Below are 27,392 nucleotides of genomic sequence, written 5' to 3'. Positions count from 1 at the left end.
TGTGCTTTTTTGCGTTTTTTTGATGTTCCTGTGAGTTATAAAATAATTTGCCCGATTCATAATTCACATAAGAATTAAAATGTATCCCTTGCGATTCTGCAGTAAAAGCCTCATTGATTTCTGACTCCAAAATTGGATTGGCTTCCCAGAATAAATCAATGCCTCTAATTTTACTAATGAGGAGTAAGGGCACACTGTGTCTTGTTGAGAAGAGGCAATGTCATATTCAGCAATAACGGAAAGACTTACCACAGTGAGTCATCAGGTCTTCGTGAAAATCGAGGAGTTTATTCATGATATCATCTGGGCATGGGCACTCATTCTTGCCATCCTTAAAATTGAGGAGCATATTGATCTTAATTAAGAAGAACAAAAGTGGAAACAATTAGTTTGTTTTTGCAAGGAAGTCCTTTGAAACTTGCAATAGCTTACACACTGAATATTGCCCGCTTTCTGGGTGACATAAGACCTTTCTTCAGGCAGCCCATAATCAACTTAAAAAGTGTTTCTCTTTTTCGTAATGAAATATGTATATGCAGTGTCAAGAAACTGCTGAGTACAATTAGTCAAATCAAATCGTAGCGGTAAATTTGTTTTGCATATAAAGTATTTCTACATCAAGGTTAACTAACAGACACAATGAGTGTAAGTTCAAAGCTAGCTTGCATTTGTAAATTTACTTCCAGACAGTGGGAAAGGAAATGAGAATAAGGGATAGGGGTGGTATCAAAGTAAGTCAACCTTCTATTTGCAGAAATGTAAAACAACTGTATGGCCAGCTTGCACATTAAACCTCCAAGTTGCCTTGGGCCCATCAATGATAACATACTAATTTGAACTGTGAGAGAATGCTACAAAGATTAATATTGAAGCTAATGCATTCTGTCAGAACTTCATCTTGTGCCCTATCTGCGGTGGGTTTTAGTCACCAGGCTCTTTTCACCCTTCCCTTGTGGTACCTCACTGCCCTGAGTGCTCCAAGTCATCCTTTCCTTGTGGTGTCTTCCAGTCTTGGGCACTCCATGGTGGCCCCAACCAGAAAGCTTGAACCATTGACCCTCATGTTCTTTTGCTATGCAAGTTTACTTTGTTTTGCTCTTGCAGATTATCACATGTCTGTTTAGGAAAATTATGCTTGCACTGTGAACCACTGAATTGTACCATCGTGCACTTGGGGTTCCATTGTACTTGTCTATTGTTGTCAATTATCGTTTGCACCTGCAAGGCCTCATAACCCTTATATGTAATATATGATCTTCTCCAGGTTCACTGGAATGTTCCAAGCTTTCTCGTGGGCCACATGCCTTCTGGAACACTATTGTCTTCCAACATAAACACCCCCCTCTGAACCTGCACCAGCACTTGGCCTCATTCCAGTCCTGCACAAGCATTATCCCTACACACATCTTCTGAGTTATCAGGATCTTCGAGCGCTCTAGTCTTCCAAGCCTTCCTGATGATCCCCTGATCCTGGTATCAGTGACGATTTCAGTGTCTTTCTTGATTAGCTATGATACTGTTTCCTCTTGAGCTTCTTGCACCGAGTCTCTTTTTGGTTTCAGATTCCAGTTCAAGTGCTAGACATAGCTAAATACTCCCCCCTTAGGTTAGTGTGCACTAATCCATAGGTTGGCAAAACGTATATTTCAAAAGCTGATTCCAATGACGGCCTGAGCACGATTTCGGACATTGGACAGTTTGCCACTGTGTTCTTCACAAGTTCTATCTAGTATTTTGGGAGAAACGTGTAGAACTTGAGGTTTTATTCTAGTTTGATTCTGAACCCAATATGTTCTGGAGTGCCAGAAAATCTCTGATTAATTCTTGAAGCAGCTGCTGCTCTTTCTCATGAGATATTTATGATGAAGTATGTAAGTGTACATATAGTGTAAACAATTTAAAGATCATTCTGAGTTGGGCGCCTATGGGTAACATTGCTTCTTGTTGTTTTTAGCGTACCACAACTGAACTGAGCATAAGAAGGTCAAGGGAGTCCTGATCCTACTAGGCAGTATGTGAGACAGCAGAGCAGTCCCTTTAGTGAGGCAAGTTCACCTTTTCTTGTTTTATCCCATCCCCTTTTCCCTCTGGGGAAGTTTTTAGAGCCAGCTGGAATTGGAGGTCCAGCTTCGACTTCGCGGTTGGAACAAGGTGAGTGTGTGACAGAACGCCAAGCCTTGCACTTCCCACTACTCAGACGATATGGATGATCAATTTCATGTTGACGATTTAGCTCTGGCATTATCTGATGTACAAGGTGAAGTTGAATACTTACAACATGAAAATCTGTCACTTAAGGATGAGTTAGTTAGATATTGTCCCTGCCATTCACCCTGGTTAGCTGATGCAGGAGCTGGGGCAACTCCTAAAGACATGCAGCCTCTTATCCAACTGGCACACTTTGGCGAAACAAAAAATTCCACCAGTACCCGCTCCATTGGTAATATTAATCTTGTGCACATCACTGAAACTACTCCCACCCTTGTGCCTCTGGTCCCACGGAAAGGTTTTTTTGGGAATAATAATACATTTGATGCTGTTTGGAGTCACAGACAATTGCAATTTTTGTCCCTCCAACACAGCTACGATAGCCTTTATTAAAGCCTAGCTTGGGGGCAATGCTCCTAACTGGGCTATCCCACTCATTGAAAAAAAAGATCCTATCTTATATGATTTTGGAAGGTTTAAAGAGGCAATGCATCACTTCCGTGCTAAACACTTCTTTGTTCAGGCTAGTGATAATGAGTTATTGAACTTACATCAGTGTAGGAAGGATCTTCTGACATATTAGAAAAGGAATTACCTATACTCTTAGATTCTGGGGATAAAGGAAACTTTTTGATCTAGCTTTGGCCAGGTCTTTGTATAACCCTTGTGTTAAGAAAAAAGAACCGGAACCGGTTATAGCTGTGGATGGCTCTGAGATTTGTTCAGGAATGATTACTTATGAAACTGCTCCTATTACCCAGGTATGTGAGCATGGGCATACAGAGACCATGACCTTTGATCTCTTAGACACCCCAATCTGTGGTGCTATATTGGGGATCCCCGGGCTTCAGCTTTGCAATCCCCTTATTGATTGGTCCCGTCACCTTGTCACCTTGGGTTCCCATTTTTGTCAAAACCATTGTTATAAAGAGCAGCAGGAGGTTTTATCTCCATTGACGTGTACATCACTAAAACAAGAATGCGTAACCCAAATTCCTGTAGAATATCAGGACTTTCATTATGTTTTTGATGAACAAAAGGCTGCGCAATTACCTCCCCATAGGGAATATGGTTTCTATATAGATTTAATTCCAGGCACAGCATTTCCTTGCAATTGTGTCTATGCTCACTCAGGACCAGAGACAAAATACCTGAACAATTACTTTTCATTTGTTCCCACCAGTTTATTTATTCCTACTAAGAAATTATGACAAGAAGCACTAACTTGGTGTCATGACATCTAGCTGGTCATCCTGGAATTTACAAAAGTCTAGTTAATTGTCAGCCACGGTTTTGGTGGCAAACAATATCCAAGGATGTGCATGATTATGTCCAGACCTCTCCTATCTGTTCTCAGAACAAGACATCTCACACAGGCCCTGCAGGTCTGTTAAGAACCTTTCCTGTAACCCCACATCCCTAGCATACTCTAATTATAGATTTTATCACAGAGTTGCCCAACACCAATGGATACAATACTATTTAGGCAGTTGTTGACTTGTTTTCTAAGACGGGACACTTTGTTGCGTTAAAACATATAACCCAGTGAAAAGACTCTTTAAAAGCTGTTTGTGCAGTACATCCTACAGATATGGCCTGCCCTCCATCATTATTTCAACAGAGGCCTGCAGTGAATTTCCTGGTTTTGGTGCAATCCTTGTATGTCGTTGGACACTGACGCTCCACTCTTGTCTGCTTATCACTGTAGGAGGCTGGCCTGGTTTGCAGTGGTACCAAGGGGTACTTACACTCTGCACCAGGTTCAGTTATCCCTTATTAGTGTAGAAGAGGTGTCTAGCAGCTTAGGCTGATAGAAAAGGTAGCTTAGCAGAGCAGCTTAGGCTGAACTAGGAGACGTGTGAAGCTCCCACTATACCACTGGTGTCATATGCACAATATCATAAGAAAACACAATACACAGATATACTAAAAATAACGGTACTTTATTTTTATGACAATATGCCAAAGTATCTCAGTGAGTACCCTCAGTATGAGGATAGCAAATATACACAAGATATATGTACACAATACCAAAATTATGCAGTAATAGCAATAGATAAGAGTGCAAGCAATGTACAGTCACAATAGATTGCAATGGGAACACATAGGTCTAGGGGCAACACAAACCATATACTCTAGAAGTGGAATGCGAACCACGAATGGACCCCAAACCTATGTGAGCTTGTAGAGGGTCGCTGGGACTGTAAGAAAACAGTGAGGGTTAGAAAAATAGCCCACCCCAAGAACCTGAAAAGTGGGTGCAAAGTGCACCTAAGTTCCCCAGAGAACACAGAAGTCGTGAAAGGGGAATTCTGCAAGGAAGACCAACACCAGCAATGCAACAACAATGGATTTCCAGACGAGAGTACCTGTGGAAGAAGGGGACCAAGTTCAAGAGTCACAATCAAGTTGGGAGTGGGCAGATGCCCAGGAAATGCCAGCTGTGGGTGCAAAGAAGCTGCCACCGGATGGTAGAAGCTGTGGATTCTGCAAGAACGAAGAGGGCTAGAAACTTCCCCTTTGGAGGATGGATGTCCCACGTTGTGAAGAAGCTTGCAGAGGTATTTCCGTGCAGAAAGACTGCAAACAAGCCTTGCTAGCTGCAAGGGTCGCGATTAGGGTTTTTGGATGCTGCTGTGGCCCAGGAGGGACCAGTTTCGCCAATTGCGTGAGGAGACAGAGGGGGCGTCCAGCAAGACAAAGAGCCCACTCAGAAGCAAGCAGCACCCACAGAAGTGCCGGAACAGGCACTACGAAGAAGAGTGAACCGGAGCTCACCCGAAGTCACAAAAGAAGGTCCCACGACGCTGGAGGGCAACTCAGGAGGTCGTGCACTGCAGGTTAGAGTGTCGGGGACCCAGGCTTGGCTGTGCACAAAGGAAATCCTGGAAGAGTGCACAGGAGCCGGAGCAGCTGCAAATTGCGCGGTACCCAGCAATGCAGTCTAGCGTGGGGAGGCAAAGACTTACCTCCACCAAACTTGGACTGAAGAGTCACTGGACTGTGGGAGTCACTTGGACAGAGTTGCTGAGTTCCAGGGACCAAGCTCGTCGTGCTGAGAGGGGACCAAGAGGACAGGTGATGCAGTCTTTTGGTGCCTGCGGTTGCAGGGGGAAGATTCCGTCGACCACTGGAGATTTCTTCTGAGCTTCTAGTGCAGAGAGGAGGCAGACTACCCCCACAGCATGCACCACCAGGAAAACAGTCGAGAAGGCGGCCGGATCAGCGTTACAAGGTCGCAGTAGTCGTCTTTGCTACTTTGTTGCAGTTTTGCAGGCGTCCAGAGCAGTCAGCGGTCGATTCCTAGACAGAAGGTGAAGAGAGAGATGCAGAGGAACTCTGATGAGCTCTTGCATTCGTTATCTAAAGAATTCCCCCAAAGCAGAGACCCTAAATAGCCAGAAAAGGAAGTTTGGCTACTTAGGAAGGAGGATAGGCTAGCAACACAGGTAAGAGCCTATCAGAAGGAGTCCCTGACGTCACCTGCTGGCCCTGGCCACTCAGAGCAGTCCAGTGTGCCAGCAGCACCTCTGTTTCCAAGATGGCCGAGGTCTGGAGCACACTGGAGGAGCTCTGGGCACCTCCCAGGGGAGGTGCAGGTCAGGGGAGTGGTCACTCCCCTTTCCTTTGTCCAGTTTCGCGCCAGAGCAGGGCTGGGGGATCCCTGAACCGGTGTAGACTGGCTTATGCAGAGATGGGCACCGTCTGGCCCATCAAAGCATTTCCAGAGGCTGGGGGAGGCTACTCCTCCCCAGCCCTGACAACTTTTTCCAAAGGGAGAGGGTGTAACACCCGCTCTCTGAGGAAGTCCTTTGTTCTGCCTTCCTGGGCCAACCCTGGCTGGACCCCAGGAGGGCAGAAACCTGTCTGAGGGGTTGGCAGCAGCAGCAGCTGCAGTGAAACCCCGGGAAAGTTAGTTTGGCAGTACCCGGGTCTGTGCTAGAGACTCTGGGGATCAAGGAATTGTCTCCCCAATGCCAGAATGGCATTGGGGTGACAATTCCATGATCTTAGACATGTTACATGGCCATATTCAGAGTTACCATTGTGACGCTATACATATGTCGTGACATATGTATAGTGCACGCGTGTAATGGTGTCCCCGCACTCACAAAGTCCAGGGAATTTGCCCTGAACAATGTGGGGGCACCTTGGCTAGTGCCAGGGTGCCCACACACTAAGTAACTTAGCACCCAACCTTTACCAGGTAAAGGTTAGACATATAGGTGACTTATAAGTTACTTAAGTGCAGTGGTAAATGGCTGTGAAATAACGTGGACGTTATTTCACTCAGGCTGCAGTGGCAGGCCTGTGTAAGAATTGTCAGAGCTCCCTATGGGTGGCACAAGAAATGCTGCAGCCCATAGGGATCCCCTGGAACCCCAATACCCTGGGTACCTCAGTACCATATACTAGGGAATTATAAGGGTGTTCCAGTATGCCAATGTGAATTGGTGAAATTGCTCACTAGCCTGTTAGTGACAATTTGTAAAGAGAGAGCATAACCACTGAGGTTCTGGTTAGCAGAGCCTCAGTGAGACAGTTAGGCATCACACAGGGAACACATACATATAGGTCACCAACTTATGAGCACTGGGGTCCTGGCTAGCAGGGTCCCAGTGACACATAACAAACATACTGAAAACATAGGGTTTTCACTATGAGCACTGGGTCCTAGCTGGCAGGATCCCAGTGAGACAGTGAAAACACCCTGACATACACTCACAAACAGGCCAAAAGTGGGGGTAACAAGGCTAGAAAGAGGCTACTTTCTCACAATCACCCACAAACCTATGGGCAGACAGAGTGAGTAAATCAGGTACTGGAACAGACACTGCAATGTCTTTTAACCTCAACTCATAAACAGTGGAAGTCAGTGTTACCTTTTGTAGAGTTTGCATGTAACAATTCACAGCATACTGCCATTGAGGTATCCCTCTTCTTTTCTGAAGGTCCCACGACGCTGGAGGACAACTCAGGAGGTCATGCACTGCAGGTTAGAGTGTCGGGGACCCAGGCTTGGCTGTGCACAAAGGAAATCCTGGAAGAGTGCACAGGAGCCGGAGCAGCTGCAAATCGCGCGGTACCCAGCAATGCAGTCTAGCGTGGGGAGGCAAAGACTTACCTCCACCAAACTTGGACTGAAGAGTCACTGGACTGTGGGAGTCACTTGGACAGAGTTGCTGAGTTCCAGGGACCACGCTCGACGTGCTGAGAGGGGACCCAGAGGACAGGTGATGCAGTCTTTTGGTGCCTGCGGTTGCAGGGGGAAGATTCCGTCGACCACGGGAGATTTCTTCGGAGCTTCTAGTGCAGAGAGGAGGCAGACTACCCCCACAGCATGCACCACCAGGAAAACAGTCGAGAAGGCGGCCGGATCAGCGTTACAAGGTCGCAGTAGTCGTCTTTGCTACTTTGTTGCAGTTTTGCAGGCGTCCAGAGCAGTCAGCGGTCGATTCCTTGGCAGAAGGTGAAGAGAGAGATGCAGAGGAACTCTGATGAGCTCTTGCATTTGTTATCTAAAGAATTCCCCAAAGCAGAGACCCTAAATAGCCAGAAAAGGAGGTTTGGCTACTTAGGAAGGAGGATAGGCTAGCAACACAGGTAAGAGCCTATCAGAAGGAGTCTCTGATGTCACCTGCTGGCCTGGCCACTCAGAGCAGTCCAGTGTGCCAGCAGCACCTCTGTTTCCAAGATGGCAGAGGTCTGGAGCACACTGGAGGAGCTCTGGGCACCTCCCAGGGGAGGTGCAGGTCTGGGGAGTGGTCACTCCCCTTTCCTTTGTCCAGTTTTGCGCCAGAGCAGGGCTGGGGCATCCCTGAACCGGTGTAGACTGGCTTATGCAGAGATGGGCACCATCTGTGCCCATCAAAGCATTTCCAGAGGCCGGGGGAGGCTACTCCTTCCCAGCCCTGACACCTTTTTCCAAAGGGAGAGGGTGTAACACTCTCTCTCTGAGGAAGTCCTTTGTTCTTCCTTCCTGGGCCAAGCCTGGCTGGACCCCAGGAGGGCAGAAACCTGTCTGAGGGGTTGGCAGCAGCAGCAGCTGCAGTGAAACCCCGGGAAAGGTAGTTTGGCAGTACCCGGGTCTGTGCTAGAGACTCGGGGGATAATGGAATTGTCTCCCCAATGCCAGAATGGCATTGGGGTGACAATTCCATGATCTTAGACATGTTACATGGCCATTTTCGGAGTTACCATTGTGACGCTATACATATGTCGTGACATATGTATAGTGCACGTGTGTAATGGTGTCCCGCACTCACAAAGTCCGGGGAATATGCCCTGAACAATGTGGGGGCACCTTGGCTAGTGCCAGGGTGCCCACACACTAAGTAACTTAGCACCCAACCTTTACCAGGTAAAGGTTAGACATATAGGTGACTTATAAGTTACTTAAGTGCAGTGGTAAATGGCTGTGAAATAACGTGGACGTTATTTCACTCAGGCTGCAGTGGCAGGCCTGTGTAAGAATTGTCAGAGCTCCCTATGGGTGGCACAAGAAATGCTGCAGCCCATAGGGATCCCCTGGAACCCCAATACCCTGGGTACCTCAGTACCATATACTAGGGAATTATAAGGGTGTTCCAGTATGCTAATGTGAATTGGTGAAATTGTTCACTAGCCTGTTAGTGACAATTTGTAAAGAGAGAGCATAACCACTGAGGTTCTGGTTAGCAGAGCCTCAGTGAGACAGTTAGGCATCACACAGGGAACACATACATATAGGTCACCAACTTATGAGCACTGGGGTCCTGGCTAGCAGGGTCCCAGTGACACATAACAAACATACTGAAAACATAGGGTTTTCACTATGAGCACTGGGTCCTGGCTGGCAGGATCCCAGTGAGACAGTGAAAACACCCTGACATACACTCACAAACAGGCCAAAAGTGGGGGTAACAAGGCTAGAAAGAGGCTACTTTCTCACACAACTCCCCCCAAACGAAGGACAATAAGGCTAACCTTGGCCAGTTGAGACTTTATTGTCTAAGTGGTGATAAGTAGAGAGTAGCTCTGCAATAGACTGGTTACTCCCTTTATCATCCACTATATGGTTACTTCCCTGTGGGGATGTAAACCACCCTGTTTGAAGTTTTTTAGCTAAGCAACAATGTGAAGATATATTTTCAGAGTTTCTATCAGTAAGTTTTAGTTTAGAGCAGTGGGAATCGTCCACTGAACCTATTTGTAGTGATGAAAATGCCAGACAGGAATGCTGTCTCAGTAAAGCCATAGCTGGGCAAACACTTTGTCCATATGGCTGGAAGAGAGAACAGGGATGTTGTTTCTCTTTAGTTGGAGCAGGGCAGGGATGCTGTCCTATGAGCTCCACACTAGGGCAGGGATGCTGTCCTAAGTGTTGTGAGGCAGTGCAGAGTTTCTGCACTAAAGTTTCTCTGGGAGGGTTGGAGGGATGCCCCATGTTAACTAAAATGGTGCTCTTTTTCTCACCAATATTAGTTATCCCACAGAGAGGTACTTCCACCTCAGGGAGTACAGCTATGCCAGCTGGTAATTCCCTTGGAACAGGTGCCACCCCAGGAGAGGTTTCTCCTACCACAGGAATGGTATCCTGATTGGCAGGGTGGTTAGGGGATACTGTGATACCCTTTTTACCTGTTGTTGGAGAGGGATCCTGAGTTTTCAGGCATTCTCTCCTTTGCTTTTTCATTTCATTAGAAATGAGAGGGAACAATTCCTCAGGGATACCCAGCATGGCTGCATGGGTATAAAACTCTACATCAGCCCAACCTGAGGCCTGTAGTTCATTACCTAAGAGACAGTCTACGGGTAAGACACTACCACCTGCTTAGGGCCAGTAACTCCACCCCAACTAAGCTGAACTATAGCTAAGGGAAGAAACTTAGAGGAGTTATGGACATCAATAATCTTATACTGTTGTCCAATGATGTGTTGTTCAGGAGCCACAAGGTTTTCAGTCACCAAAGTGATACTGGCACCTGTGTCCCTGTAGGCCTGAGCCTCAACACCATTTATTAAAACTGTCTGCCTGTACTTATCCATTGTAAGGGGACAAGCAGCCAGTGTGGCAAGGCCAATGCCACTACGTGTGACAGAAACTGTCTTGGGACTGACTACCCCAGTTTCTATAATGGACACATAAGTGAACCCAACTACACCCTTAGTTTGACTGTTGCCAGCAGTCCCACCACTATTACCACTACTACTAGGGGCACTAGAGCTTGATGTATCAGTGGTGGTAGGCTCAGGGGGTTTACCTGGACAGGACTTATCCCCTGGCCTATGGCCTCTGTTTTTACACACAAAGCACCAATGCTTTTTAATGTGTGTGGGTTGAGAAGAAGAGGAAGAATTTGTTTTATCCCCACCCCCTGAAGAGTGTTTAGGATTTGAAGAAGGATCTTTGGTTTTACCCTTATCCCCATGTTTATCCTGAGATTTCTCACCATCTTTCTTCTTGCCATCCTTGTCACCACCTGTATGAACTTTTCTGTTCACTCTTGTTCTGACCCATTTGTCTGCCTTCTTTCCCAATTCTTGGGGAGAGGTCAGATCTGAGTCCACTAGATATTGGTGTAACAAATCAGACATACAGTTATTAAGAATATGCTCTCTCAGGATTAAGTTATACAGGCTTTCATAGTCAGAAACTTTACTGCCATGTAACCACCCCTCCAAGGCCTTCACTGAATGGTCAACAAAGTCTACCCAGTCTTGTGAAGACTCCTTTTTGGTTTCTCTGAACTTGATCCTGTACTGTTCAGTGGTTAAGCCATAACCATCTAGGAGTGCATTCTTAAGAACTGTAAAATTATTGGCATCACTTTCCTTAACAGTAAGGAGCCTATCCCTACCCTTTCCACTGAAAGATAGCCATAGGATAGCAGCCCACTGCCTTTGAGGGACCCCCTGTACAACACAGGCCCTCTCAAGTGGAGCAAACCACTTGTTAATGTCACCCCCCTCCTTGTAAGAGGGAACTATCTTGTGCAGATTCCTAGAATCATGCTCTTTTACAGGATTACTATCTGTAATACTGCTGCTGCCACCATGGGGTCCAAACCCCAACCTCTGTCTTTCTTTTTCTAAGTCAAATGCTTCCCTGTCTAGATCCAGCTGTTGCTTTTTCAGCTTCAGCCTGGACTCTTCCACTCTCAATCTATTGAGTTCCCTTTCTAACAATCTGTCTTCAGGGTGGGTGGGTTGGGCATGCCTTGACACAGAAGAATGGTGTGAATGAACAGAGGGAGACCTGTCCCTAACAGATGGCACTCTAACAACCTGGCCTAAAGGAGTAACTTCTATACTGTGATGAGAACTCACATCAGTACCAGCCCTGCTAGGTGGCCTGCTAAGGGGCAGGTTGGGAAGGTTCCCTTTTAACACTTTTACTGGGGCTGCCCCAGAATCAGAGTGTGAACCATCAGCTAATTTCTCACCAGATGTGCCAGCTATGGTCTTATCATGTTCAATGAGCATATTAACTAACAATTCTCTAGAGGGATCCTTCCCTACCCCTAAACATCTATCAATACAGAGACTCCTTGCACTTTTCCAGCTAAGGTGGTCATAAGTAGTGCTGGTCAGATCCAGAGTTTGACCTGTACCAGACATGATAGAAAAAGGTTTAAGGGACAGGAAAAGAAAGAAAAAGTTTCAGAACTTTTGAAGGAACAGGAAAAAAACCTTTTTCAACTTTTAAGAACTTTTTGAAAGTTTTAGAGGTACTTTTCAGCACTTAGCAAAGGAGTAAGAGAAGAAAAGCAAAACTTTTTGGTTAGGTGTACATACACTGAACTTGTTTTGTATATTTTTCTCTTATGAAAAGTACAAAATGACAAAGTGGTGAGTAGTTGCAAGTACTTATCCCACCGCTGCACAACCAATGTAGGAGGCTGGCCTGGTTTGTAGTGGTACCAAGGGGTACTTACACTCTGCACCAGGTCCAGTTATCCCTTATTGGTGTAGAAGAGGTGTCTAGCAGCTTAGGCTGATAGAAAAGGTAGCTTAGCAGAGCAGCTTAGGCTGAACTAGGAGACGTGTGAAGCTCCCACTATACCACTGGTGTCATATGCACAATTTCATAAGAAAACACAATACACAGATATACTAAAAATAAAGGTACTTTATTTTTATGACAATATGCCAAAGTATCTCAGTGAGTACCCTCAGTATGAGGATAGCAAATATACACAAGATATATGTACACAATACTAAAATTATGCAGTAATAGCAATAGAAAACAGTGCAAGCAATGTACAGTCACAATAGATTGCAATGGGAACACATAGGTCTAGGGGCAACACAAACCATTTACTCTAGAAGTGGAATGCGAACCACGACTGGACCCCAAACCTATGTGAGCTTGTAGAGGGTCGCTGGGACTGTAAGAAAACAGTGAGGGTTAGAAAAATAGCCCACCCTAAGACCCTGAAAAGTGGGTGCAAAGTGCACCTAAGTTCCCCAGAGAACACAGAAGTCGTGATAGGGGAATTCTGCAAGGAAGACCAACACCAGCAATGCAACAACAATGGATTTCCAGACGAGAGTACCTGTGGAACAAGGGGACCAAGTCCAAGAGTCACGATCAATTCGGGAGTGGGCAGATGCCCAGGAAATGCCAGCTGTGGGTGCAAAGAAGCTGCCACCGGATGGTAGAAGCTGTGGATTCTGCAAGAACGAAGAGGGCTCGAAACTTCCCCTTTGGAGGATGGATGTCCCACGTCGTGAAGAAGCTTGCAGAGGTGTTTCCGTGCAGAAAGACCGCAAACAAGCCTTGCTAACTGCAAGGGTTGGCATTAGGGTTTTTGGATGCTGCTGTGGCCCAGGAGGGACCAGGATGTCGCCAATTGCGTGAGGAGACAGAGGGGGCGTCCAGCAAGACAAAGAGCCCACTCAGGAGCAAGCAGCACCCGCAGAAGTGCCGGAACAGGCACTACGAAGAAGAGTGAACAGGAGCTCACCCGAAGTCACAAAAGAAGGTCCCACGACGCCGGACGACAACTCAGGAGGTCGTGCACTGCAGGTTAGAGTGTCAGGGACCCAGGCTTGGCTGTGCACAAAGGAAATCCTGGAAGAGTGCACAGGAGCCGGAGCAGCTGCAAATCACGCGGTACCCAGCAATGCAGTCTAGCCTGGGGAGGCAAGGACTTACCTCCACCAAACTTGGACTGAAGAGTCACTGGACTGTGGGAGTCACTTGGACAGAGTTGCTGAGTTCCAGGGATAACGCTCGTCGTGCTGAGAGGGGACCCAGAGGACCGGTTATGCAGTCTTTTGGTGCCTGCGGTTGCAGGGGGAAGATTCCGTCGACCCACGGGAGATTTCTTCGGAGCTTCTAGTGCAGAGAGGAGGCAGACTACCCCCACAGCATTCACCATCAGGAAAACAGTTGAGAAGGCGGCCGGATCAGCGTTACAAGGTCGCAGTAGTCGTCTTTGCTACTTTGTTGCAGTTTTGCAGGCGTCCAGAGCAGTCAGGAGTCGATTCTTTGGCAGAAGGTGACGAGAGAGATGCAGAGGAACTCTGATGAGTTCTTGCATTCGTTATCTAAAGAATTCCCCAAAGTAGAGACCCTAAATAGCCAGAAAAGAAGGTTTGGCTACTTAGGAAGGAGGATAGGCTAGCAACACAGGTAAGAGCCTATCAGAAGGAGTCTCTGACATCACCTGCTGGCCCTGGACACTCAGAGCAGTCCAGTGTGCCAGCAGCACCTCTGTTTCCAAGATGGCAGAGGTCTGGAGCACACTGGAGGATCTCTGGGCACCTCCCAGGGGAGGTGCAGGTCAGGGGAGTGGTCACTCCCCTTTCCTTTGTCCAGTTTCGCGCCAGAGCAGGGCTGGGGGATCCCTGAACTGGTGTAGACTGGCTTATGCAGAGATGGGCACCGTCTGGCCCATCACATCAAAGCATTTCCAGAGGCTGGGGGAGGCTACTCCTCCCCAGCCCTGACAACGTTTTCCAAAGGGAGAGGGTGTAACACCCGCTCTCTGAGGAAGTCCTTTGTTCTGCCTTCCTGGGCCAACCCTGGCTGGACCCCAGGAGGGCAGAAACCTGTCTGAGGGGTTGGCAGCAGCTGCAGTGAAACCCCGGGAAAGTTAGTTTGGCAGTACCCGGGTCTGTGCTAGAGACTCTGGGGATCAAGGAATTGTCTCCCCAATGCCAGAATGGCATTGGGGTGACAATTCCATGATCTTAGACATGTTACATGGCCATATTCGGAGTTACCATTGTGACGCTATACATATGTCGTGACATATGTATAGTGCATGCGTGTAATGGTGTCCCCGCACTCACAAAGTCCAGGGAATTTGCCCTGAACAATGTGGGGGCACCTTGGCTAGTGCCAGGGTGCCCACACACTAAGTAACTTAGCACCCAACCTTTACCAGGTAAAGGTTAGACATATAGGTGACTTATAAGTTACTTAAGTGCAGTGGTAAATGGCTTTGAAATAACGTGGACGTTATTTCACTCAGGCTGCAGTGGCAGGCCTGTGTAAGAATTGTCAGAGCTCCCTATGGGTGGCACAAGAAATGCTGCAGCCCATAGGGATCCCCTGGAACCCCAATACCCTGGGTACCTCAGTACCATATACTAGGGAATTATAAGGGTGTTCCAGTATGCCAATGTGAATTGGTGAAATTGCTCACTAGCCTGTTAGTGACAATTTGTAAAGAGAGAGCATAACCACTGAGGTTCTGGTTAGCAGAGCCTCAGTGAGACAGTTAGGCATCACACAGGGAACACATACATATAGGTCACGAACTTATGAGCACTGGGGACCTGGCTAGCAGGGTCCCAGTGACACATAACAAACATACTGAAAACATAGGGTTTTCACTATGAGCACTGGGTCCTAGCTGGCAGGATCCCAGTGAGACAGTGAAAACACCCTGACATACACTCACAAACAGGTCAAAAGTGGGGGTAACAAGGCTAGAAAGAGGCTACTTTCTCACAATCACCCACAAACCTATGGGCAGACAGAGTGAGTAAATCAGGTACTGGAACAGACACTGCAATGTCTTTTAACCTCAACTCCTAAACAGTGGAAGTCAGTGTTACCTTTTGTAGAGTTTGCATGTAACAATTCACAGCATACTGCCATTGAGGTATCCCTCTTCTTTTCTGTAACAGGCACTAATCCACGAAAGTTACCTGAAAATACTGTGAAATTATCTGGAAGTGTACCTGCAATACAAGACTTCTCTGACTCCCAACAAAAAGTGTTACAACACTTACACAAGGCTAAAATGAACATGGAGAGAAATGCTAATAAACATCATGAACCACCACCAGAGTATAAAAGCGGAGTTTAGGTTTGGCTTGCCACAAAGAACTTGCAACTACCTTGTCCTCGCAAATTGCAACACTGATTTATTGGGTCCTTTTCAATTAAAAAGGTTACTAATCCCATAGTAGTCCATCTTCAACTGCCAGATGATTTGCCTGCCCCCCTGTGATCCATATTCCCTTCCTCAAACCATATCATGCCCAATGCCATCCCACTCCTCCTACTCCTCCTCCACCTGTAACCCTGGATGGTCATCTAGAATTTGAAGTTCAAAGGATTCTAGATTCACAGCATGATAAGGGTTGTTTCTTGTATGGTCCTGAGGAAATTTTTTGAGAACCAGGTAGTAATGTTCATGTCCCTTGCCTGGTTAGTTTATGTCATGCCTGTCATCCCGACAAACCATGCTCTGTAGGCCCTTTGTGTGGAGGGGACTGTCACAACTCCATCCTGTGCCCTTCGTGCAGTGGGTTTTATTCACTGGGCTCATGTTACCCTTCCCATGTGGGGCCTACCTTCTCCGAGTACCCCAAATCTTACTTCTCTTGTGGCGCCTTCCAGTCTTGAGCATTCCATGGTCCCCATACCAAGAAGCTTGAACTGTTGACCCTCCTGTTCTGTTGCTATGCACGTTTAGTCTGCTTTACACCTGCAGATTATCACGTCTTTTGAGGATAGCTATGATTCCACTGTGAACCACTAAATTGTACCATCATGTTCCCAGGGTTCTGTTGTACTTGTTTATTATAGCCAATTACCGTTTGCACTTCCAAGGTCTCATATCCATTGTATGTAACATGTGATATTCCCCAGGTTCACTCGAATATCCCATGCTTTCACGTGGGACACGTGTCTTCTGGAACACTCTTGTCTTCCAGCATAAATACCCCCTCTAAATCTGCATTGGCACTTGGTCGTGTTCCAGTCTTGTGCAAGCATTGTCCCTGCGCTCACCTCCTAAGTAGCCCAGAACTTCCAATGCTCTACTCTTCCAAGCTTTCGTGATGATCCCATGATCCTGGCGGCTGCTATGCTTCCAGTGTCTTTCTTCATGAGCTACGATTCTGCTTCCACTTGTGCTTCTTGCACTGAGCCTCCTGTCATCCATGGATTCCAGTTCAAATACCAGACAAGGCTAAGTACTTTCCTCTCAGGGTAGTGCACAGTAATAGATAGGTTAGCAAATCATATAATTCAAAACCTGATTCCGATGAAGGAGTGAGCACATTTTCAGACATTTGACATTGTGTGAGTACTAACCCCCATGAAACTGAGTGCTATGAACTCCTTCACTGTAGCTCACTGAACTCTATTGTGCCTGAGCTGAAAGTCTGACGCCGTGTTTTTTGACACGTTGTATCTAGTATTAAATTATTTTGAGTATTTAATGAGGTACCTCTTAATTGCGAGTGAGAGCAAATTTGGCAATTAATGTGTTTGTTTTACAAATATCGGAATTTATGATGGTTTAAATAACGGACTTTAGAATTATTTCATATTAAATAAATAACTTGCAGAGATAGCGGAGTATCATACCAGAGTCCGTTATATTTTTTGGGCAGATCTTCACATGTTGACATGACAAAAGTATTGATTGGCAAATTAACCACTTCGCTGCCAGGCCTTTTCCCCCTCCTGTGCCAGGCCTTTTTTTGCCTATTTGGGGCAGTTCGCGCTTAGGCCCTCATAACTTTTTGTCCACATAAGCTAACCAAGCCAAATTTGCGTCCTTTTTTTCCAACATCCTAGGGATTCTAAAGGTACCCAGACTTTGTGGGTTCCCCTGAAGGAGGCCAAGAAATTGGCCAAAATACAGTGAAAATTTCGTTTTTTTCAAAAAAATTGGAAAAAGGGGCTGGAGAAGAAGGCTTGTGGTTTTTCCCCTGAAAATGGCATCAACAAAGGGTTTGCGGTGCTAAACTCAGCAGCTTCCCAGCTTTCAGGAACAGGCAGACTTGAATCCGAAAACCCAATTTTCCAACACAATTTTGGCATTTTACTGGGACATACCCCATTTGTGCAATTTTTTGTGCTTTCAGCCTCCTTCCAGTCAGTGACCGGAATGGTCATGAAACCAATGCTGGATCCCAGAAACCTAAACATTTCTGAAAAGTAGACAAAATTCTGAATTCAGCAAGGGGTCATTTGTGTAGATCCTACAAGGGTTTCCTACAGAAAATAACAGCTGAAAAAGAAAAATATTGAAATTGAGGTGAAAAAAACATCAATTTTTCTCTACTTTTTACTCTGTAACTTTTCCCTGCAATGTCAGATTATCGAAAGCAATATACCGTTACGTCTGCTGGACTCTTCTGGTTGCGGGGATATATAGGGTTTGTAGGTTCATCAAGAACCCGAGGAACCCAGAGCCAATAAATGAGCTGCACCCTGCAGTGCGTTTTCATTCTATACCGGGTATACAGTAATTCATTTGCTGAAATATAAGGAGTAAAAAATAGCTATCAAGAAAACCTTTGCATTTCCAAAAAGGGCACAAGATAAGGTGTTGAGGAGCAGTGGTTATTTGCACATCTCTGAATTCCGGGGTGACCATAGTAGCACGTGAATTACATGGAATTTCTCAAATAGATGTCTTTTTTACACACACCCCTATATTTGGAAGGAATAAATGTAGAGAAAGACAAGGGGCAATAACACTTGTTTTGCTATTCTATGTTCCCCCAAGTCTCCCGATAAAAATGATACCTCACTTGTTTGGGTAGGCCTAGCGCCCGCGACAGGATATGCCCCAAAACACAACGTGGACACATCACAGAAAACATAGCTGTTTTTAGCAAAGTGACTACCTGTAGATTTTGGCCTCTAGCTCAGCCGCCACCTAGGGAAACCTACCAAACCTGTGCATTTCTGAAAACTAGAGACCTAGGGGAATCCAAGGAGGGGTGACTTGTGTGGCTCGGACCAGGTTCTGTTACCCAGAATCCTTTGCAAACCTCAAAATTTGGCTAAAAAAACACATGTTCCTCACATTTCTGTGGTAGAAAGTTCTGGAATCTGAGAGGAGCGACAAATTTCCTTCCACCCAGCATTTCCCCACGTCTCCCGATAAAAATGATACCTCACTTGTGTGGGTAGGCCTAGCGCCCGCGACAGGATATGCCCCAAAACACAACCTGGACACATCACAGAAAACAGAGCTGTTTTTAGCAAAGTGACTACCTGTAGATTTTGGCCTCTAGCTCAGCCGCCACCTAGGGAAACCTACCAAAGGTGACTTGTGTGGCTCGGACCAGGTTCGGTTACCCAGAATCCTTTGCAAACCTCAAAATTTGGCTAAAAAAACACATGTTCCTCACATTTCTGTGGCAGAAAGTTCTGGAATCTGAGAGGAGCCACAAATTTCCTTCCACCTAGCGTTCCCCCACGTCTCCCGATAAAAATGATACCTCACTTGTGTGGGTAGGCCTAGCGCCCGCGACAGGATATGCCCCAAAACACAACGTGGACATATCACAGAAAACAGAGCTGTTTTTAGCAAAGTGACTACCAGTAGATTTTGGCCTCTAGCTCAGCCGCCACCTAGGGAAACCTACCAAACCTATGCATTTCTGAAAACTAGAGACCTAGGGGAATCCAAGGAGGGGTGACTTGTGTGGCTCGGACCAGGTTCTGTTACCCAGAATCCTTTGCAAACCTCAAAATTTGGCTAAAAAAACACATGTTCCTCACATTTCTGTGGCAGAAAGTTCTGGAATCTGAGAGGAGCCACAAATTTCCTTCCACCTAGCGTTCCCCCACGTCTCCCGATAAAAATGATACCTCACTTGTGTGGGTAGGCCTAGCGCCCGCGACAGGATATGCCCCAAAACACAACGTGGACATATCACAGAAAACAGAGCTGTTTTTAGCAAAGTGACTACCTGTAGATTTTGGCCTCTAGCTCAGCCGCCACCTAGGGAAACCTACCAAACCTGTGCATTTCTGAAAACTAGAGACCTAGGGGGATCCAAGGAGGGGTGACTTGCGGGGCTCGGACCAGGTTCTGTTACCCAGAATCCTTTGCAAACCTCAAAATTTGGCTAAAAAAAACACATGTTCCTCACATTTCTGTGGCAGAAAGTTCTGGAATCTGAGAAGAGCCACAAATTTCTTTCCACCCAGCGTTCCCCCCACGTCTCCCGATAAAAATTATACCTCACTTGTGTGGGTAGGCCTAGCGCCCGCGACAGGATATGCCCCAAAACACAACGTGGACATATCACAGAAAACAGAGCTGTTTTTAGCAAAGTGACTACCTGTAGATTTTGGCCTCTAGCTCAGCCGCCACCTAGGGAAACCTACCAAACCTATGCATTTCTGAAAACTAGAGACCTAGGGGAATCCAAGGAGGGGTGACTTGTGTGGCTCGGACCAGGTTCTGTTACCCAGAATCCTTTGCAAACCTCAAAATTTGGCTAAAAAAACACATGTTCCTCACATTTCTGTGGCAGAAAGTTCTGGAATCTGAGAGGAGCCACAAATTTCCTTCACCTAGCGTTCCCCCCACGTCTCCCGATAAAAATGATACCTCACTTGTGTGGGTAGGCCTAGCGCCCGTGACAGGATATGCCCCAAAACACAACGTGGACATATCACAGAAAACAGAGCTGTTTTTAGCAAAGTGACTACCTGTAGATTTTTGGCCTCTAGCTCAGCCGCCTCCTAGGGAAACCTACCAAACCTGTGCATTCTGAAAACTAGAGACCTAGGGGGATCCAAGGAGGGGTGACTTGCGGGGCTCGGACCAGGTTCTGTTACCCAGATCCTTTGCAAACCTCAAAATTTGGCTAAAAAAACACATGTCCTCACATTTCTGTGGCAGAAAGTTCTGGAATCTGAGAAGAGCCACAAATTTCCTTCCACCCAGCGTTCCCCCACGTCTCCCGATAAAAAATGATACCTCACTTGTGTGGGTAGGCCTAGCGCCCGCGACAGGATATGCCCCAAAAACACAAACGTGGACATATCACAGAAAACAGAGCTGTTTTTAGCAAAGTGACTACCTGTAGATTTTGGCCTCTAGCTCAGCCGGCACCTAGGGAAACCTACCAAACCTGTGCATTTCTGAAAACTAGAGACCTAGGGGAATCCAAGGAGGGGTGACTTGCGGGGCTCGGACCAGGTTCTGTTACCCAGAATCCTTTGGCAAACCTCAAAATTTGGCTAAAAAAAACACATGTCCCTCACATTTCTGTGGCAGAAAGTTCTGGAATCTGAGAGGAGCTACAAATTTCCTTCCACCCAGGCGTTCCCCCAAGTCTCCCGATAAAAATGATACCTCACTTGCGTGGGTAGGCCTAGCGCCGGCGACAGGAAACACCCCAAAGCGCAACGTGGACACATCCTAAATTTTGGAAAAAAACAGAGGTGTTTTTTGCGAAGTGCCTACCTGTAGATTTTGGCCTCTAGCTCAGCCGGGCACCTAGGGGAAACCTACCAAACCTGTGCATTTCTGAAAACTAGAGACCTAGGGGAATTCAAGGAGGGGTGACTTGCGGGGCTCGGACCAGGTTCTGTTACCCAGAATCCTTTGCAAACCTCAAAATTTGGCTAAAAATACACGTTACTCACATTTCTGTGGCAGAAAGTTCTGGAATCTGAGAGGAGCCACAAATTTCCTTCTACCCAGCGTTCCCCCAAGTCTCCCGATAAAAATGATACATCACTTGTGTGGGTAGGACTAGCGCCCACGAAAGGAAAGGGCCCAAAACACAACGTGGACACATCACATTTTTTTTATAAAAAGCAGTGCCCTACCTGTGGATTTTGGCCTGTAGCTCAGCCGACACCTGAGGAAACCTAGCAAACCAGTGCATTTTTGAAAACTAGAAACCCAGGGGAATCCAAGATGGGGTGACTTGCGGGGCTCTGACCAGGTTATGTTACCCAGAATCCTTTGCAAACATCAAAATTTGGCCCAAAAAAACACTTTTTCCTCTCATTTCGGTGACAGAAAGTTCTGGAATCTGAGAGGAGCCACAAATTTCCTTCCACCCAGCGTTCCCCTAAGTCTCTCGATAAAAATGGTACATCACTTCTGTGGGTAGGCCTAGCGCCCACAAAAGGAAATGGCCCAAAAACACAACGTGGACACAACATATTTTTTTCACAGAAAACAGAGGTGTTTTTTGCAAGGGTGCCTACCTGTGGTGTTTGGCCTGTAGCTCAGCCGGCCCCAGGGGGGGGGGGGGCAGAAATGCCCTAAAATAAATTTGCCCCCCCAACCCCCACCCTCCCCCGCCGGGAGCGACCCTTGCCTACGGGGTCGCTCCCCCTGCGTGACATTGGCACCAAAAAACAAATCCCCGGGTGCCTAGATGGTTTCTGCCCCCTTGGGGGCAGGTTGACCTAAACTCAGCCAATCTGCCCCCAAAGGGGGCAGAAATGGCCTAAATACAATTTGTCCCCCAGGGGGAGCGACTTTTGCCTGATGGGTCGCTCCCCATCTCTAAAAAAAAAAAAACAAAGAAAAAAAAGAAAAATTCCCCTGGCGCCTAGAGGTTTCTGCCCCCCCCCCCCCCGGGGGCAGGATCGGCCTAATAATAGGCCGATCTGCCCCCCGGGGGGGGCAGAAATGGCCTAAAATAAATTTGCCCCCCCAACACCCACCCCCCCCCCGGGAGCGACCCTTGCCTACGGGGTCGCTCCCCCTGCGTGACATTGGCGCCAAAAAACAAATCCCCGGTGCCTAGTGGTTTCTGCCCCCTTGGGGGCAGATTGACCTAAAATTGGCCAATCTGCCCCCAGGGGGGGCAGAAATGGTCTAAATACAATTTGCCCCCCAGGGGAGCGACCCTTGCCTGATGGGTCGCTCCCCATCTCTAAAAAAAGAAACAAAAAAAAAAAAAAAACACACAAAAAAAATTGCCCTGGTGCCTAGAGTGTTCTGCCCCCCCCCGGGGGCAGTTCGGCCTAATAATAGGCCGATCTGTCCCCCGGGGGGGCAGAAATGGCCTAAAAATAAATTTGCCCCCCCAACCCCCACCCCCCCCCGGGAGCGACCCTTGCCTACGGGGTCGCTCCCCCCTAGCGTGACATTGGCGCCAAAAAACAAATCCCCAGGTGCCTAGAAATGGTCTAAATACGAATTTGCCCCCCCAGGGGAGCGACCCTTGCCTGATGGGTCGCTCCCCATCTCTAAAAAAAGAAACAACAACAAAAAAAAACACACAAAAAAAAATTGCCCTGGTGCCTAGAGTGTTCTGCCCCCCCCCCCCCCCGGGGGGGGCAGAAATGGCCTAAAATAAATTTGCCCCCCCCAACCCACACCCCCCCCCCGGGAGCGACCCTTGCCTACGGGGTCGCTCCCCCTGCGTGACATTGGCGCCAAAAAACAAATCCCCCGGTGCCTAGTGGTTTCTGGTGGTTTCTGCCCCCTTGGGGGCAAATTGACCTAAAATTGGCCAATCTTCCCCCAGGGGGGCAGAAATGGTCTAAATACAATTTGCCCCCCCAGGGGAGCGACCCTTGCCTGATGGGTCGCTCCCCATCTCTAAAAAAAGAAACAACAAAAAAAAAAAACACAAAAAAAAAAATTGCCCTGGCGCCTAGAGTGTTCTGCCCCCCCCCCCCCCCCCGGGGGCAGTTCGGCCTAATAATAGGCCGATCTGTCCCCCGGGGCGGCAGAAATGGCCTAAAATAAATTTGCCCCCCCAACCCCCACCCCCGCCCCCCGGGAGCGACCCTTGCCTACGGGGTCGCTCCCCCTGCGTGACATTGGCGCCAAAAAACAAATCCCCGGTGCCTAGTGGTTTCTGCCCCCTTGGGGGCAGATTGACCTAAAATCGGCCAATCTGCCCCCAGGGGGGCAGAAATGGTCTAAATACAATTTGCCCCCCAGGGGAGCGACCCTTGCCTGATGGGTCGCTCCCCATCTCTAAAAAAAAGAAAGAACAAAAAAAAAAAACACAAAAAAAAAAATTTGCCCTGGCGCCTAGAGGTTTCTTCCCCCCCTGGGGGCAGATCGGCCTAATAATAGGCCGATCTGCCCCCAGTGGGGGCAGAAATGGCCTAAAATAAATTGCCCTCCCCCCCAGGGAGCGACCCTTGCCTAAGGGGTCGCTCCCTTTGCGTGAAATTCACGCAAAGAAAAAACTCCCTGGTGTCTAATGGTTTCTACCCCCCTTGGGGGCAGATTGGCCTCATCAAAATAGGCCAATCTGCCCCCAAGGGAGGCAGAAATGGCCAAAATATAATTTTCCCCCGAGGGGAGCGACCCTTGCCTAAGGGGTCGCTCCCCACCAAAAAAAAAAAAATGAAGCAAAAAAAAAAAAAAATGGTCCCTGGTGCCTAGAGGTTTCTGCCCCCAGGGGGGGCAGAAAAGGCCTTTTCAAAAAAATGCCCCCCCTGGGAGCGACCCTTGCCCAAGGGGTCGCTCCCTTTTGTCAATAACAATAAAAAATAAAAAAAATCCCTGGTGTCTAGTGGTTTCTACCCCCCTTGGGGGCAGATTGGCCTCATCAAAATAGGCCAATCTGCCTCCAAGGGGGGCAGAAATGGCCAAAATATAATTTTCCCCCAAGGGGAGCGACCCTTGCCTAAGGGGTCGCTCCCCACCTCAATAAAAAAAAATGAAGCAAAAAAAAAAAAAAATGGTCCCTGGTGCCTAGAGGTTTCTGCCCCCAGGGGGGGCAGAAAAGGCCTTTTCAAAAAAATGCCCCCCCTGGGAGCGACCCTTGCCCAAGGGGTCGCTCCCTTTTGTCAATTGCAAAGAAAAAAAAAAAAATCCCTGGTGTCTAGTGGGGTTTCAAAAGCCGGATTGCAAGCAATCCGGCTTTTGAAACCCTCGGAGGGACTTCAAAGGAAGGAAATACTTTTCCTTCCCTTAGAAGCCCCTCCGGGCCTCCCAAGTGATTGAAAAAGAAATGCTTTTGCATTTCTTTTTCAATCGCGCTGGAAGCAGAGCTTCCAGCGCGACTAGGGAGGCCCCTGTGACAAATCAGCGCGCGCTCGCGCGCTGACGTCACAGGGGGGGGTGGGGGGGGTCGGGGGTGGAAGGGGAAGGGATTCCCCGGTCAGCCCTGACCTAGGGGGGTGGGGGGGCGTCCCTCGGGAGGAGCGTTAGCGCTTCTCCCGAGGGAAGCATTCAGGACGTAATGGTTACGTCCATGGCGCCACACGGGCGCTGCCATGGACGTAACCATTACGTCCGTGGCGGGGAAGGGGTTAAAAAAGAAGTATAATAGTGGGTGATATGATATTGAAGATGTATGTAAGGTGTCAAATTGTATCTATGGGTATGTTTCCGATATGCATTCTAAGATGGCGCCCATTGTTGTGTATTAGTCTTTTGTTTATTTCACTATTGAAGCACTTAAAAGTTTGTAAAACCAGGGACCACTAACCGTGTTCAAGGCTCCGGCCAAAATGCATTGGTGAAGCGAGTATAATAAATTTGGTATTTTTCCTGGACTTTGGAGTTCGTGCACAGTTTCCTTTTTCCAAAAGAGAATTATTTTGCAAAATATATTGGGCAGCCGGCACCCTGCACGGACCACCGCGTTAGCGGCCCCTACCTTTGCTGGACTCAAAAGATTAATATATATATATATATACTAATATTACTTAGCCAGTAGACATCTGTTTTTGGCATGTAGTGCTGTAGATTCACATGCTTTGCATAAGTTCGCCATCTAGTTTTGGGCTTGGATTGGTACAAGTTGTTTTTCTTCAAAGAAGGTTTTCGAGTCACGACTTACCGTTATAAGCATAGGAAAACAATATTTGTGCTAACAATAGTTTTGACAAAATATTTTTTATGTACAATGTTGTTGGTTCCGATATTATGTCAGTGAGCTCCTAAAAAGAGTGCCACTTTCCTCTGGGGACCTCATATTATTGCTGGCTAATCAAAGGTTGGTTCCTCTATATATTCTTGCCTTGTTTTGACGTGAAATCCGGCAGATTGCCCAGATATTTTAGTGATATGAGTGCTCAGAAACAGAACATAAATGCAAATGCTGCTGAAAACATTTAAAATTCAGTGACAGCGGAGTAGGTCATGAGTAGGAGCATGCGAACTATCAAGCAAAGAAGCACTGTAGACAAAAAAGGGTAAGAGAGTAAGACGGGGCCAACAACATTGAGGGGGTCATTATTTGTATGGTCGTCCCTAGAACGCCAGACTCGTAGATGGCTGTCGGACCACCGCCAACGCGGATGTCTGAGAGCCACATTACAACCCTGGTGGTCAGGCCGCCAGAGAACCACAAGCTTCCCCAGGATTGGAGATCCCAATGGTCTGGAGGAGCCCTAGGGATTACGACCCCCTTATCCGCCAGCGGTTTCATGGAAATGCTGGTGAAGAACGGGTGCAGGTGGGCATGGGCAATGCAGGGGCCCCCCTGGCCAGTACCATTGCAATGTTCACTGTCTGCTTTGCTGGCACCCTGCAGGCTACAGAATTGCCTCTGGCTTGATTACGAGCCAGTGACAATGTTGTAGCCCTTTTCCTGCTAGGCCAGTTTCCCCCCGCTGACCTAGCGGGAAACCCTTAATGGGGCAAGTTCAGCAGATGGTAAAGAATGTCTGCCAAACTCATAATGACCCCCTGAGTGTTCTGGGGAGGCGCAGGCTTTGCAGACTCCACAGACAAGTAGCTGTCGCAGAGACAGAAAGTGAAAAAATGGCACTTGGTGCTCTTGTCAGCAATGAACTCAGTACACAAACACACATGCACATATGCAAACATATACCTGTGCATACCAACATCCACATGCAGGGTACACACATATGTGTAAAATAAACACACACTTGTGCACAAACACACATGCTCACACATTTAGCTTTTTTATCAAAAGTTGTACTGATTTCGTGAGTCCTACAAGATTTCATGTCATTAGGTCAGTGATTGCTCAGAGGACCCTTCTCCCATTTGCCTCCTGGTTTTGGGTAAGTGATTGCTCAGAAGACTCTTGGTCCATTTGTCTCAGTGCTTCACAACTAAAACCCACTGGTTGTGGACAAAGAAAGGCTGTTATTAAATAGAGCAATATCCCCTTTTCCAATTGTATATTGCAAGAAGGGGCAGCTAAGCAAAATTAGGATCCAGAGAAGGGATAGTAAAACAAAAACAGGGACCTCCTTACTAGTTTGGCAGTCCGTGGACTGCAGTGGTAGTGGTGGAGGTCCGACCACTGCAACTTTGGCAGTCGTACCACCGAATTATGAGTTTGGCGATCAGACTGCCAGAAGACATAGTCAGTGTGACGGGTACCGCGGTGGTCCAGACCATGGCGGCCAATGTTGGAGATCCCCGCATTGGGACCGCCATGGTTATCATGACTGGCTGGACCATCAAGCTTTCAATGGCGATCCCACTGACATGGAAAGCTTGGCGATCAAGCAGGGAAGGGGCCCAAAACAGGGGGACCCAGGGTGTACTGCTCCATGGAGGGTGAGGTGGGGACAATGTAGGCGTCCCCCCAAAACTCTGGGGTTCGGAGGTGCACTGTGTCCCATGCACGTGGTGCATAGGGACAGTCCGCCTGTCGTGCCGACAGGTAGGGATGCATGGCCGGCAGTAGCTCAATAATACTGCCCTTTGCTCCCCCCACCAATCACGCCAGTCTTGGGACTGTCAGACTGGCATTGTTCAAAAGACCGCCACCATGGCGGTCCGGAGGTCTGACCGCCAAACTCATAATGCGCCCCTTTTTATGGAGCATGGTCTTCACCTGTAGCACTAGGCCTCCTGAAAATACAAGCATGTTCTTTTAGCAAGCCTACCATTTTGGTGTATGATTTTTCTTGTCCCCGAGGTCAGGCTCTGGGAATGATGAGCCATATATCCTAATGCAGCATGAGCCTGTTACGTACACAGTGAAATTATCATAGTTATTTTAAGTAACATACAATCAGAAAATTACTTTGTATGCTGTAACACTGCTCTTAACACCTTTCA

At 47.5% G+C, this 27,392-nt stretch overlaps 1 protein-coding gene across 1 annotated transcript in view; it reads right to left on the bottom strand.

Annotated features, from left to right (window-relative positions):
- The window catches only part of RYR2 (ryanodine receptor 2), a 2,714,825-nt gene that overhangs the window by 1,072,706 nt on the left and 1,614,727 nt on the right, over positions 1-27,392 (bottom strand). Inside the window, exon 38 of the mRNA XM_069234403.1 lies at positions 250-355. Coding sequence (XP_069090504.1) covers positions 250-355 — 106 coding nt within the window. The remainder of the gene's footprint in view (positions 1-249; positions 356-27,392) is intronic.

This window comes from Pleurodeles waltl, chromosome 5, assembly GCF_031143425.1.
Source record: "Pleurodeles waltl isolate 20211129_DDA chromosome 5, aPleWal1.hap1.20221129, whole genome shotgun sequence".
NCBI lineage: Eukaryota > Metazoa > Chordata > Amphibia > Caudata > Salamandridae > Pleurodeles > Pleurodeles waltl.
Note: the sequence above shows the minus strand (reverse complement) of the source record. Positions and strands in the feature narration are given on the sequence as shown.